The sequence below is a fragment of the Tauraco erythrolophus genome, chromosome 22 (genome assembly GCF_009769465.1).
Source record: "Tauraco erythrolophus isolate bTauEry1 chromosome 22, bTauEry1.pri, whole genome shotgun sequence".
Taxonomy (NCBI): domain Eukaryota; kingdom Metazoa; phylum Chordata; class Aves; order Musophagiformes; family Musophagidae; genus Tauraco; species Tauraco erythrolophus.
In genome coordinates this window covers 6,635,302-6,649,670 of record NC_141486.1, presented here as the reverse complement: position 1 = coordinate 6,649,670, position 14,369 = coordinate 6,635,302, and the positions used below count along the sequence as shown (strand labels likewise).

Below are 14,369 nucleotides of genomic sequence, written 5' to 3'. Positions count from 1 at the left end.
CCGAGGGCTCTGGGTCGGAGCCCGCGTTACCGGAGCGGTCAGCACTCAGCCCCCGCCCGCAGCCCTCGGCGGGGCGTCTGCTGCGGCAGGGGGTTCTGGAGGGGCAAAGCCCGGCTCCGGCTGCGCGCGGGTTTGGCACCAGCTGGACGCGGTGCAGCTGGGCGGGAGGAGCCATGTCGTGCTCGACAGGCCGGGTGTAAGACACGGGAGTGCGAGGAGCGCTGCCGGAGCGCTGCCCGTTCCGCGGCGTCGCCGACAGACCCCCGCGCGCGGCGGAGGCGGCGCTGCCCGGGCCGCGATAGACAAAGCGGCTGTCGCGACTGGGCGGGGTCTCATCGGAAAAGAGAACTGGTGGCCCGGGAGGGCACGGAGGGGTCTCGGCCCAACCGGCGGAGCGGCAGCGGGAGCGGGCGCCGCCTGCCCGGACCGGCGGCGGCGGGACCGGCTGCACCGCCCGGCTGCGTCGCGGGGCTGCGGCGTCATCACCGGGCGACGCGCCCGCCGCGGAGTCGGCGGTGGGGGAGCGCGGGGTGGCCGGCGGGCCCCGGGAGCAGCGACCGGCGCTATGCCGGCCAAGAAGTCCTTCCGCCGGCGGAGGGAGGACTCTGAGGAGGAGGAGGAGGACGAGCAGATCGCTGAGGAAGTCAGGTGGGCCGGGAGCCGGCGGAGAGCGCGGCTGGGCCCACCGGGCCCGGGGCGGACCGGGCCGGGCCCGCGTTAGTCCGGCGGGTCTGTGTCGGTCGTGTCGTGTCGTCATATCGACACGTACCGCTGTCGTGTTGCAGCGTTGCCGTCACGTGACGTTGTCGTGTCGCACCGCTGTGTTGTGGCTTCATCACGTCGCAGCATCGACTCCTGGCGTTCCCTTCCCTCGCACTCCTGCCTTTTGGGAATTGGCGCTCGCTCGCGGGCCGTTTTGGTTTCGCATCCCAGCAACGCCTCTCTCGTTACAATTTTGTCTCTGAAAAACGTTTTCGTGGCGAGTGTTTGGTGGCAGATGTCGAAGGACAAAGCCTGGGTGGCTGAAGGAGTGAGGGATGCATGTCAGTCCAGAGAGACTTGGGATTTGGAGTTACCATAAACTTTCTTCTGAGTCACTCGTGCGCTGATGTGTCGTGACAGCAGCTCTGCTGTGCCGTGTGCCCTTGAGACCTGCTGCTGATTTTGCTGTAAATTGAGTGTTTCGTCGGTTCCCCATCCCCCTGAGAAGGGACTGTGTTGTTTTATCAGCTGGCGTCGATTGTTGAAGGAGTAAAGGTGTAATTCGTGTTTCTTAGTGGCCCTCTGTTAGGAGAATATTTTCTGGAGACCTTGATGGACTAAAACCTGTGATCCTTGGCTTGTTCTTCCCATCTTGGCTTCTTATTAAAGCCTTTCAACGTTTGGGTGCTTTTTTCCTTGGCTGAAGGAAAACGTCTTGAAGAGACATAGCCAGCAGATGCCAAGCCTGTTTTTTTCTGATTGCTTCAAGAAATGGAATTGCTTATGTAAAGTAAAAAGGAAAATATCTGTCTAATCTGTAACCAGAAAAGTGGACCCTGATATGCAAGAGTTTAAGGCAAAGCTTGTCTAGATGTTTCCATGTTGACTGCTGAGAATCACATTAAGTTAATTAAAACCAAAGTATCAAGTACTAAGACAATTGTTTTTTTCTTCAGGTTAAAAGTTGAGGAAGCCAAAGAAGTTCAGAGCCTCAGGAAGCGACCCAATGGGGTGAGGTAAGGGAAGCTGCACCAAGGATGTGAAGTTGTGTTTTGTCTGGTGGTGTAATGTAGCAGTAAATTTCTCTCTTGCCACGTGCCTTCTTTCAGTAGACATCGTTACATGTCGGATAGTGCCAAAACCATGGTCTTGAGGGAGGAGGTTCAACATTAAAGTCTGAGGATGGGAAAGAGGGGGAGTTAGGTACAGGCATCCAGTGTCAGTTTACAGTGGGCAAAGTCTCTTCTGTATCCCAGTCGTGGAGAAAAATATTAAGATTGGGATTTACCATGAAATATATTTTCACCAGATTACTTTTGTACTGCACACGTGGTTTAAATTGGACAAATTAAATTTCACACCTCCTCCAGCCTCATTTCCTCTTACCCCTCTCATCTAGTGCTGCTGATTAGCTGATGAGCTTGTTGAAATGTGTACCAGCAATGAACTGCGTTCCTTGTTTTAATGACGTGCTGTAAGGCACTAAAATCGGCCTTAACTTCTGATCTCCTCAAAACAGTAACAGTTCCTCTATCCGTGTGGAGAGATTAGGAAAATGGACAAGTCAGTGTTAATAAGACCATCTGCTAAATGTGTGGTGCGGTCAACACGCTGGAGGGAAGGGATGCCATCCAGAGGGACCTTGACAGGCTGGAGAGATGGGCCTGTGTGAACCTCAGGAAGTTCAACAAGGCCAAGTGCAAGATCCTGCACATGAGTCGGGGCAATCCCAAGCCCAAGTACAGGCTGGGCGGAGAATGGATTGAGAAAAGCCCTGAGGAGAAGGACTTGCAGGTGTTGGTTGAACAGAAGCTCACCATGAGCCGGCAATGCGCACTGGCAGCCCAGAAAGCCAACTGTGTCCTGGGCTGCATCAAAAGAAGCATGGCCAGCAGGTCAGGGGAGGTGATTCTGCCCTGCTACTCTGCTTTTGTGAGACCACCGCTGTAGTATTGTGCTCAGGTCTGGGGACCCCAAAGTAAGTAGGACATGGAGCTGCTGGAGCGGGTCCAGAGGAGGCCATGAAGATGATCCGAGGGCTGGAGCACCTCTGCTATGGAGACAGGCTGAGAGAGTTGGAGCTGTTCAGCCTGGAGAAGAGAAGGCTCCGGGGAGACCTTAGAGCAGCCTTCCAGTACTTAAAGGAAAGGGGTCCTACAAGAAAGCTGGAGAGGGATTTTTTTACAAGGGCATGTAGTGATAAGACAAGGGGCAATGACTTTAAACTGAAAGAGGGGAGATTTTGATTAGCTATAAGAAAGAAATTCTTCACTGTGAGGATGGTGAGGCACTGGAACAGGTTGTCCAGAGAAGTTGTGGCTGTCCCATCCCTGGAAGTGTTCAAGGCCAGGTTGGATGAGGCTTTGAGCAACCTGGTGTAATGGAAGGTGTCCCTGCCTATGGCAGGGGGGTTGGAACTAGATAATAAGGTCTCTTCCAGTGCAAACCATTCTATGATTTAGAGAAGGATAAAGAAATGCAGTATTGTTGGTCATATGTTTCCTGCCACTGAATTTTATTTACTTTATCTGCTTGACTAGCGCTGTAGCTCTGCTTGTGGGAGAGAAGTTGCAAGAAGAAGCAACACTTGTGGTAAGTGCTGAACACTTTGATCACCTTGGCGCTGAGACATAATGATGTGAAAACAGTGGCCTGGTCCAGCCGATGGCTGCACAAGTCTGGCCTGGGGTAGGTCTGGTGTCGCAGATGAATATGTCAATGTTCTCTGTGGTTTTAATCCAGATTTTGAAGACTAGAGTTAAACTAGAGGGTTTGTCATTAAAAAACTTAAATGACAAACTTTAGGGTTTGTCATTATTTCTTGTTTTACAGGATGACCCGTTTAAGATAAAATCTGGGGGAATGGTGGACATGAAGAAGCTGAAAGAAAGAGGCAAGGACAGGTGGGTGTGTATGAGCTCTGAAGATCTTTTGCTGGACTAGCATTAAATCACAGCTGGGAATGAAGTAACCAGACATTGTGTTGCTTTGAAGAGTTAGTTGCTAGTTATTTGCTTTGAGGGGTAGTGCACTTTGGCTAGTTACTGTTACCCAAACTTGTTAAATTAGGTTAAAAAAAAAAAAAACAAACCAACAAACCTCAAAGTGTAAACATTGTGTTTTCCGTTTAGGATTAACGATGAGGAAGATCTAAACTTGGGGACCTCCTTCTCAGCTGAAACCAACAGGCGGGATGAAGATGCTGACATGTAAGTTGTGCTGTGTTGTCTGGGATGTTGAATGCTGGATCGAGAGTCCCCTCCCAATTTATTTGTGTCTGTCTTGGATACTGAGTCCTCCCAGAATGTCTTCCCAGTTCTCACCGAAACTTTCACTTGCCCTTTCACCTTCTGGCTGTCAGACTAGAGGAGGCTTTTTCATGGACAAAGGTGGGAGGTGCCAACCAACTAGCTTGACACGAAATACCCGTTAGAGCCTTTCTTGCTGTTTGTGAAAGAGCTTGGAGGATCCGATCATTTCTTGGACAATTGCTTCTTGCAATTGATGTTAGCTGAGTTGTTTTGGAGAGATCATTCACCCCTCTCTCCTAGCTATTGGGACAGTGCTGCAGCTGTGCTCAGCAGTGCTGGGACAGAATACAGAAAACAGAATTAAATACTGTGTGTCCCTCGTGTGCTGTTGTTTAGGATGAAGTACATTGAGACTGAGCTGAAAAAGAGAAAGGGAATTGTGGAGAATGAGGAGCAGAAGGTGAAACTTAAGAATGCCGAAGACTCTCTGTACGAGCTGCCAGAGAACATCCGTGTCTCCTCTGCCAAGAAAACTGAGGAGATGCTGTCCAACCAGATGCTGAGCGGCATTCCTGAAGTGGACCTGGGAATTGAGTAAGTTGTTGGTTATGGCCTGGATTGCCAGGATGAGCACGTGTTGATGGGCAGAGCAATGGTATGGCTGGATCCCACAGCCCCAGTTCGGCTCTGTGATGAGACTGAGCCTTGTTCGGGATTAGTGCGGTATCTAGCACAGATGTTCCGCACAGTGATGGGGCTCCAGTGCAGCTCCATCATGTGACTTTTGGGAAAAGGCTCTTAATTTTTGTGACTTGAATCTAGTGGCTTTCTGGAGGATCAGTTTATGCCCTGCACTGAAAGAGGGTGCCCTAAAGATGCGAGCTTCCCTTTGCCTTTGAAACAAAGCACCTGTTTCTATATGTCGTGGTTTTAGGCTGATCCAGCAACTAAAACTCACACAGTCTCTCCTTCTCCAGTAAAGTAGAGAGGAGAGAAAAAAAAAACAAAGGGACTGAGGGTTGAGACAAGAACAGAGAGAGCACCCACCAACCATGGTCCTGGGCAAAACAGGCAGAGCTTTTCTCAAAGCAAAACAGTTTATTAATGATTACTTAGAAGGACAAAGGGAAACAAAAACCGATTACTTGAGAGGACAGAAAGAAACAAAACCAGATCTTAAAAACGACACCTTCCCCCCCCCCCTTCCTTTTCCTCCCGGCTCTACCTCCTCCCCCCAGCAGCACAGGGGGCAGGGACTGGGGGAGTGCAGGTCAGTTCATTCTGTGCTGTTACTGCTGCCTCTTTCTTAAAGGAGAAGGAGTCCTTACACCCTTTTCCCCTGCTCCAATGGATCCCCTACCCACGAGGAAAAATCCACAAACTTCTCCAGCGTGAGTCCAGCCCACTGGAAACAATCCTTCCCCACAGATTGCTCCGGTGTGGGCTTTACCACAGTCTCGGGTACTTAGGGAGCTGCAGCCACTCGCTCCGGCGTGGGTCGTCACGAAGACTCCAGATGCCTCTCTGCCTCGTCGTGCACCCCAGCACGACCATCCTCAGGCTCAGGCATCTTCTCCCCACGGGCTGCGAGTGGGTCACTGCTCCACCGAGGCCGTCCTGGTTGCAGGGGGGCAGCCTGCCATCTCACCATCAGCCGCAGGGGAAACTCGGCTCCGGCACACCTCCTCCCGCTCCATCCTCACTGACCTGCTGTCGATGCAGCTGTTTCTCTCAGATCTCAGTCCTCTCCAGGTGAACTCAGCCCAGTGGGCACCCCGGGAGTGGGGTGCCCCTGAGTTCCCCAGCTGGCTCCGCCACCGCCATTCTCCGTGGGCGGCGCCGGCCCGATGCAGGCAGCTGCCCGGCCGGGAGCCAGGGAGCGGGGGCAGTGCCCTCCTCCCTTCTCTGCTCGATCCTGGGCAAAGCACCTTTTCCGGTTCCCTTGTCCTGACTTAAATAGGGCAATTCGCAGAGGCGCCCTATTGGCTCAATCCCGAGGGGGATGGCAGTCTGATCTGGTGGCCAGAACTAAGCCTAACCCGGTTCCAAAACCGGGGAGGTCGCAGGGAGCAAAACCCCTCTCCTGCCACCAGAACCGCCCCCCCTCCACATCAAACCATGACACTATAGCACTGCCTGCTCTCTCCAAAAACACATCAAACACCATAGCAGTGCTATTACTGTCCCCAAAATCCATGCACTTAGCACTTCTATGCCTATTGCCTTTTTAGATGTGAGTGAGCATTTTTTCTTTGTTTTTCTTCTAGCGCAAAAATTAAAAACATCATCTCAACGGAAGAGGCCAAGGCCAAGCTGCTGGCAGAGCAGCAGAACAAAAAGAAAGACAGTGAAACTTCCTTTGTTCCCACCAACATGGCTGTTAACTATGTCCAGCACAACAGATGTAAGTCTCATGTAGCTCTCCTGACCCAGGTGTGACCCTCTCCTCTGCTGAAGAAAAGCAGTCAGCTGGGACAGAGTCTGATGCAGGAGAAATTAGTTCACATATCAGCACAAGCAGCTGTGTGATTCCTGTTTCTGGCATGCTCAGATAGACCCCATCTGGCTTGATCTTTTTCTTCTGTCCGTCAGCAAGGAGAGGGACATCTTACTCATGCCTTAACTTTCTGCTCTTGGACTCCCAACTGACACTGCCTCATATTTCAAGACATTTTCTTTAAATTGTGTCTTGAGCAGATGCTGGACATGCCTGCCTCATCTGTGATTCTAAATAATGGTTTATCATTGAGATAATCTATTTTGTAGGCTGCTAAAGCATACAGGTGGTCAAACAAACATGGGCCTTACTGGACAGGAGATGGGCAATAATTTCCAGGAGGGCCTCTCAGACTGCAGCCATTGGGAGGAAATGGAGCCTTTGGCTATGTCTAACCATGCTTTCAGGGGTGATGTGGAGTCAGATTTGTGTGTTCTGAAGGAAATGAAGAGTCTTTGGGCCACTTACGAGGAAACAGTGCTACTGCAATTTGCTGTATCCCATCGTACGTGTATTGATTATCTATAGAAACCAATTCCAAGAACGCTTGTTCTGAGGTTCCATTGTTTGTGCTAAAGATCAGTTGTAACAAATGCCATAGAAATGTATCTGTCTGAGTAACGCTGCTCCAGATCATACTCCTTATCTGATGTTTCCTTCTTTCAGTTTATCATGAGGAGCTAAATGCCCCAGTGCGAAGGAACAGAGAAGAGCCAAAGCCCCGTCCGCTGAGAGTGGGGGATACGGAGAGGCCAGAACCTGAGCGTAAGTTGCAAATCTGGAATGTCATAAGGAGAGACTCTCAAACTCTTCAGGGGTCTTGCACAGAGCAATGATCTAGCATTTCTTCCTTCTCTTCTTCTGGGTGCCCTGCAGTAGTGGGGAAACGGAGCAGTCTGAGTCCATGAGATGGATGTTGCACTTGATGTACCCCTCCTAGGTCACACATGAAGCCCTCTGGACAGAGGATGTCTTTAGAGACGCCCAAGGGTGGAGTAGCAATGGTCACAACTGAAAAGTGTTGCCAAAGCTGGCTGACAAGGGTTTGACGAAAGCTGGGAGAGCACGGGTGGGCAGCACTGGGGAGCACTGACAGTTAAAGCAATAACCTTTCACATAGCGAGGGGCTGTACAAGCAAAGTGGTGGAGTTAAGGAAGTGATTTCTGATAGGACAGGGAAGTAATATTTCCTTCTCTTTCTTTGGAAGGGTCTCCTCCAAATCGCAAACGTCCGCTCAATGAGAAAGCAACAGACGATTATCACTATGAGAAATTCAAGAAGATGAATAGGCGATACTGATGAGCGTGGACCGATTATTTTCCACTAAAGGATTTTGTGTTAGTGATCTGAAATGGAGCTGGGGAGAGTCACCGCCTTCACACGCTGGTGTTACCTGCAGAGCGTTCCTTGTGATCTCGTAGTGAATCGGTGTGCTGGTGACTGTGAATGCTTTAGTCAGTGAAATCTTGTATATAACTTATTTTCAGAAAACTTCTTTTGTAAGAACAGGAGCTTTTATGGTTGGCATTTTTTAGTGAGAGAGCAAACTTGCTTTTACAGATTCTTTCACCCTCTTTAAAAAATAATGAAAAAAAGAGATCCTTTAAAAGCAGCAGTGCTGTTTGCCTTGTAAATATAAAGGGAAGGTTTCAAGCCAGTTTGCTGGAATGTGACTGTTCTTCCCAAGGGCCTTTGCTGTGCAGAGGGTGCAAAGCTGAGACGCTGCAGCGGTGCGTCCGGTGCCGCGGCTCCTCAGCCTGGCTTGCAAGTGCTCCGGGAGAAATCCCTGCGTTGGCTGTGCCCGGCGCTGCCTTGCGGGCTCCGTTGTCAGCGCGAGAAGCGACAGCAGGTGCCCAGTGCCAGGGGTTTTGTATCGTCCGCCTCGTCGTGTTTTGTGTCGTTTTTCTCCCTGCAGACTTCTTTCTGTAGCAGTTCACTGCGTTTTATTTAGCTGTGAAGAAAAGGAGAATTGGATCAGGTTGTAACTGCTGAATTAGAGGAAAATCACGTTTTCAGCTTTTAGGACAGGGTCAATGTGGCGGCTGGTGAAGAAGTCGGAAGCCCCGCAGCCAGCATCGGCCACCTCTTCCCAGGAGATGGGACGTGCGGGTGCGTGAAGGCAGGATTTAGAACTTGAAAAGAATAAAATTGTTTTTAAGTGATTGTAAATGACGTTTTTCCTCCTGGGATACCCAGGAACCATGGGAGTGTGCTGATGTCCTGTGGCTGTGCAGGTGTCCGTGTCCCGAGTGGGAGCCGCAGGGCGGGGTGGGGGATAGACCCAGGATTTATTTTTATTTTTTTCTGGGAAAAGGGGAGCAGTCTGTGGGCCGGGAAAACGCGCGGTTTGTCGCTGCGCCTGTGCCCCCATCGGCTCTGGGTGCCACGCACGCGACGCTGCTAATGAACGTGAGCGCGGTGTTTAATTAGGGCGCGCCGCGCGAGGCCGCCCTTGCGCTAATTACAGCCGCGCGTGCCCGCCCACGTGCGCCGGCCCCGCCCCTGCCCGCACCCAACATGGCGGCGGCGGCGGAAGCGGCGTTGCGGGGCGGAAGCGGCGGCCGAGCGGCGGGGCCGGGCGGGCCATGAAGCCGTGGCGAAGCGCGGCCCTGGGGCTGGCGCTGGCGCTGCTGCCGCTCCTCGGGCCGGCGAGCGCCGTGGAGCCCATCAGCCTGGGGCTGGCCATCGCGGGCGCCGCCGCCTCGGCCTTCACCGGCTTCATCTCCTACCCGCGGCTCTACTGCTACTTCAGGGAGTGCTGCCTCCAGCGGCACGACCAGCGCGCCGCCGCCGGTGCGGGGCCGGGCTGAGGGGCCGGGGCGGGGGTGGCGGGAGGGCGCTGGGAGGGCGCGGTGAACCGGGCAGGGCCCGTGGGGCCTGCGTGGGCCGCGGGCGCTGCTCCGCCTCGGCCGGGCCTTCGCCCCCCGGCCCCGGCGGGCGGCCGGCGGGGCCCCGCGCCCGCCCCCCTGCGCGGTGCTGACGGTGTGGTGTGTTCGTCCAGCTCTGCAGGAGAACTTGGACCGGAAGCTGTTCGGGCAGCACCTGGTGAACAAGGTGGTTGTCAAGGCCGTGAAGGGCTTCTTGAACAACACCAACGCCAAAAAGCCTCTCACCCTTTCCTTGCATGGGTGGACTGGGACGGGCAAAAACTTCGTCAGTAAGATCGTCGCCGAAAGCATTTATAAAAGAGGCCTGCAGAGCAAATATGTTCACCAGTTCGTGGCAACTTTACACTTTCCTCATGCTCACAGCATCAACCTCTACAAGGTACGGGCGTGCGGCGGGGCGCAGCTGCTGCATCGGTTTGCAAACGTTACGGCATGATCAGCACTAGAAACCTAGAAGTAAAACGCAGCCTGTGCCAGTTCTCAGATCTTCTGTGCAGAACTGGGTAAATCCTGACATCCGTCAGGACTGCTTTTCCCATGAATGTAAAGTTTTTTGCATGTGTTTTGAGCCTCTCTTTAGGGAAGAACGATACGGTTATTTTTTGTCTGACGCTTTGCTCAGAGATGTGACTGACTTAACGATAAGAGTGATTCAGCATGATTCCGTGGTTGGGTGAGGACGTTGGTCGGTACTGCAAAAAAATAGTAGTTCATGACTTTGGGGAACCACCTGGTGACCTCCAAGTGTGTTAGGTACCACAGCAAGCTGAAGCTTGCCCTCTGAGGCCCTCTGGGTGTACTTTTGAGCTTCGTCACAAACCAAGTGGGTTATTTAGGTTTTCTATGTGTCCAGCTGTAAAACAAAATCACAAAATACTCTGTGGTCAGAAGGTACAGGTATATTTATTTGGAATTGTTCTGCCAGTTTGCCAAGTGTCAGTGCTGTCCAGTAGTCAGGTGGGTATCGTACGGAGCAGTAGTTCAGATACATGTTTTCTGGTTTTTCTTTGTTCTAAATGTTAACAGCAGTCTGAATGAGTACCACTGTCTTTTGTAGTACTGAATGTTTATATTCAGTTTGTTAAAAGTGGGAATGGGAGAGCCTACAAACCTGATTTCTAAATGGAGGAAAGATCTATTTCCTCTTTTACAGCTTACTTTTCCCCTTCTTGCAGCTGAGCTGTTTTAAAGTAGAGTTGATCCTTTTCTTCTTTTGTTTTGAGGTGATTACACTTGAGAAACTTGCTGCTCAAGGCGGCTGCTTATTTACAATACATCCGGTGCCACCTTCGTGTGCTGCCGCTGCAGTTCAGGGACTGAATAAACAGTGAATACGAAAAAAAGATCAGTCATGAAAATTGATCAGAACAGTTACTTCTCATTCATTTGCCAGCAGATCAACCCTTTTTTTCCCCAGTTACTTCATTATTGGTCTTAAATGCAACACTTAAGTGAGAGAATCTTTAAATACAGTAAAGTGTTAGCCCTTCTGAACAACATTGTGTTTTAAGAAGGGCTTGTAATTGTCTTTGTGTAACTTCTGAATTATTAAAACAGGGCTGAGAATTGAATTCTGGTTGTATTTCTGCCAGTGACTGCAGGTGCAATTTCTCACCGAGTAGCAAATTTAATATTGTTCAGAGCTTTGACACCTAAGGATGCCTAGATCAAAGTGCTGCCAAAAGTAATCGTCTTACTTGTCAGGGCGTTGCTTTGTGTTGTTGTTCCTTGGTGATATTTGTCCTTTGTCCTGCTGTGCGCTTTCATTTTTGCTATGTTTACAGGAATATCTTTCTCTTGAGGAGCTTTCCTGCTTGTCCCATCGTGTCTGTTGTTATCTTAATTGTTTTTTTTCAGAACCAGCATGAGAGTTTGTTTTATTTACAGCTTGTAACCATGTTTTAGCCATGAAGCCAAAGGTGTTAAAATGACACAATTGAAATGACTCTTTCAAGACAAAGATCAATAGGCAGAAGTGCTTTTTTCTGTTTTTTCAACACAAACTCTTTCAGCACCTTTTCTCTTTATGCTGCTCAGGACCAGTTGCAGTCGTGGATTCGGGGCAATGTGAGCATCTGTCCCAGATCACTCTTCATATTTGATGAAATGGATAAAATGCACGCGGGACTCATTGACTCCATCAAGCCATTCCTGGACTATTACGAGCTGCTGGATGGAGTGTCTTACCGACAAGCCATCTTCATATTCCTCAGGTGAGGAGTGACTTCTCAGATTTGCTGTTCAATACACTCCATGCCTTTTAAAATTGCCTCCAGCTACAATCTTTGTTTCCTCTTTACTTAGCAATGCGGGAGCTGAAAAGATAACAGAAGTGGCACTAGATTTCTGGAGAAACGGGAGGACAAGGGAAGACATACAGCTCACAGATATGCAAAACGCACTGTCTGTGTCAGTCTTCAATAACAAAAATAGTGAGTAAAACTGTGATTGCCTTTGAGGTGGGAAAAGTTACACAACAAGGATGGGCTGCATTTACCTGTGGTTTTACGGCTGTGGTTTCTACTTGATGTGGCCTCCAGTTTTCGACTAGGGAGGAGCCAAATGCAGTTTTGAGGCTTACAGTCGGTTCTTGAAATGAAGTGGAGGTTAAAGAGCTCTGTGTGCACCTTTGCCACCAGCATGTTTGTTGTCCATTGAATTGCATATAGTGGGGGAAGTCTACACTGTGCATTTATTGACTTATTAATGGTTTAAAGGGAAAGCAAACAGAAATCTAGACATTTAGGCTAGATATTGCATTAGCTGAATAATCCTTAACCAATAAAACGTTTTATTATGAGGAAGCTGCTTCCTTGGCCCCCAGCCCACTTAGCCTGTCTTGCTCAGTCTGTTAAAAGCTTTCAGGCAGTTATTTAGGAGCCATTTACGGGGGAACAAGCTGACATGCCAGCTCTGCTGTGGGCAGTCCAGTGCTTCCTAGGTTTCCTTGCAGAGGACTTGAGGTTAAAAAGGATTTTAACATGACTATACACTAAAATTAGTATTAGAAGCCAACTTACTGCTTTTTTTAAAAAAAAAAAGTTAGATGCAAGCTCTGAAAAAAGGAGCAAGATAAGCTAGTCTGGGAGAGCTGATAAGAGACAGAAAATCTGTTCTGTAGGTGAGAGAGGGGAAGGTGTGAGACTAGCACCTGGGGAGCAAGGCTTACACGCATTCAGTTAGAATTCATTCGTTCAACTCCAATGGACCACATTTGTGTGTTTGTCCAAGACTTTATGCACAAAGTACCATGAGAACGGGCTTGTATTTGGACTTACTTGTCCATTACGGAGCCCTAAAACCACAGATGAATTCTTACTGGTTTGTAGCAGAGGGCTGTGACACGCATCTTGCTCCCATTCAACCTATGGCGGTGTTTAATTAGAGGAGCGGAAACAAACCTCTTCTCTTTCTCTTTGTAGGTGGATTTTGGCACAGCACCTTGATTGATAGAAATCTCATTGACTACTTTGTTCCCTTCCTGCCTCTGGAATACAAACATGTGAAAATGTGTGTCAGGGTTGAGATTGAATCACGTGGCTATATTGTGGATGAAGACATTTTAACCAGAATAGCCGACGAGATGACCTACTTTCCCAGAGAGGAGAGAATTTATTCAGATAAAGGATGTAAAACTGTGGATGCAAAGCTGGATTATTACTATGACTTCTAATGCTTTGTTGCTACAACCCGCAAAGAAGCAAATTTAACTTAATCACAAAGTGGAGAACCTGGGACATTTCATTTTTAAGCACTTTTTAAAGAAAGGAACATTGTTTTTTAACTGGTGTGTAAATAAGCAGCAGTGCCTCTGCATTTTTATTCTGTCACTAGTCATGGCTCCCGAGTGCTTCGTCCTTGTCTTGTCAAGGTAAGAACAAACTGCGTCGTGAACGCGGGGGTCCATGTCTGACAGTGCCGAAGATTCCTCTCGGATCGTGTGTCAGTAATGAGAACTGTTTGGCAGATTGTTGGCACATATAGAAGGACTGAGACTATGACTTAATTTTAATTGTACTCTGGTTTGATGTGGATGATGTCTAGACAAGATTGAGAATTTTAATCAAAATTCCTGTGTCTGTGAAAATCTTAATTTGGCTTATGTGGGAATATTCCTGTAACTGCATTAAAAGTAGGATATGTGTCTTTTCTCCTTAACCAGCTTGGTTCCAGTAAAGATAAGGAGGGGATTCTGTAATTAAAAAAATCTGGAGTCTTCTATCCAGCATTGTGCAGTACCATTGTCTTTCTCAAAACACTGGTATAAATCTCCTGCGTGTCAAACCAGGAGTATGAAACACTTTGGATAGTGTTTCAAAGGGTGGGCTTAGCATTACAAAGAACTGAGTTAAAATGCCTGACTGCTACTTCAATGTAGTTGCTTCCTATTTTGGGTTATTTTTTTTTTTTTTATGTATAAAGTTGCCCAGAGCATGCTCTCCTCGCAGCGATCTCAGGATGGAGGAAAGTGTGCTTTCTGACTGGTGAGTCAGCTTCATGGCAAGGACATAACTTAAACACATACAGGTTAAATTTTACACCAAGGAAGTGGAAGAGAGGTTTATCCTCTTCTCCTATATGTAGAAATTTGGGGCCAGTTTGCAGGGTTTTCCCTTTTTTCTGTTCTCCCAATACTGTATGCCTTTGAGGCAGGGATGAAGACAGAGCATTTGGAAAAAAAAAAAATAGTGAAATGTGTCAACTGAAGTTACTGTGAAGAGTGTCAGACTTGTTTCTAAATGTGAGCACTGCAGAGGCTTTTTTACACTCCAGTTTCTATTAAAAATAAACTTTTCTAATCAGGAATGTATTCCTTAGCTGCCTTCTGGTGTTCTTTGTATTGAGTGATTTGATATTAATTTTTCACAAACTTACTACTTGTTGAGGGAGAGCACGCTGTGTTTCTGGCTGAAGTGTTCAGCTCTGCTTGAATACAGGTGTCTCCCTGGAGCAAAAAGGGAGTAGATATGAGGAGATGGGACTCTTTGCTACGTGGTGAAAGGGAAACAAATGAAGTTTGGACTGGAAAC

At 48.9% G+C, this 14,369-nt stretch overlaps 3 protein-coding genes across 3 annotated transcripts in view; 2 read left to right on the top strand and 1 right to left on the bottom strand.

Moving 5' to 3' along the window:
* LOC104369991 (torsin-1B) overlaps positions 1-14,369 on the bottom strand; it is a 117,701-nt gene that overhangs the window by 95,796 nt on the left and 7,536 nt on the right. The window lies entirely within an intron of this gene.
* On the top strand, positions 529-8,608 carry C22H9orf78 (chromosome 22 C9orf78 homolog). The gene is made up of 9 exons (XM_086625059.1): positions 529-648; positions 1,659-1,718; positions 3,243-3,294; positions 3,535-3,605; positions 3,834-3,911; positions 4,350-4,547; positions 6,221-6,357; positions 7,117-7,215; positions 7,659-8,608. The coding sequence occupies exons 1-9, from the start codon at positions 566-568 to the stop codon at positions 7,748-7,750; spliced, it is 870 nt and encodes a 289-aa protein (XP_086481185.1). The 5' UTR covers positions 529-565; the 3' UTR covers positions 7,751-8,608.
* TOR1A (torsin family 1 member A) lies at positions 9,007-14,149 on the top strand. The gene is made up of 5 exons (XM_086625238.1): positions 9,007-9,244; positions 9,453-9,718; positions 11,377-11,552; positions 11,644-11,771; positions 12,762-14,149. The coding sequence occupies exons 1-5, from the start codon at positions 9,037-9,039 to the stop codon at positions 13,010-13,012; spliced, it is 1,029 nt and encodes a 342-aa protein (XP_086481364.1). The 5' UTR covers positions 9,007-9,036; the 3' UTR covers positions 13,013-14,149.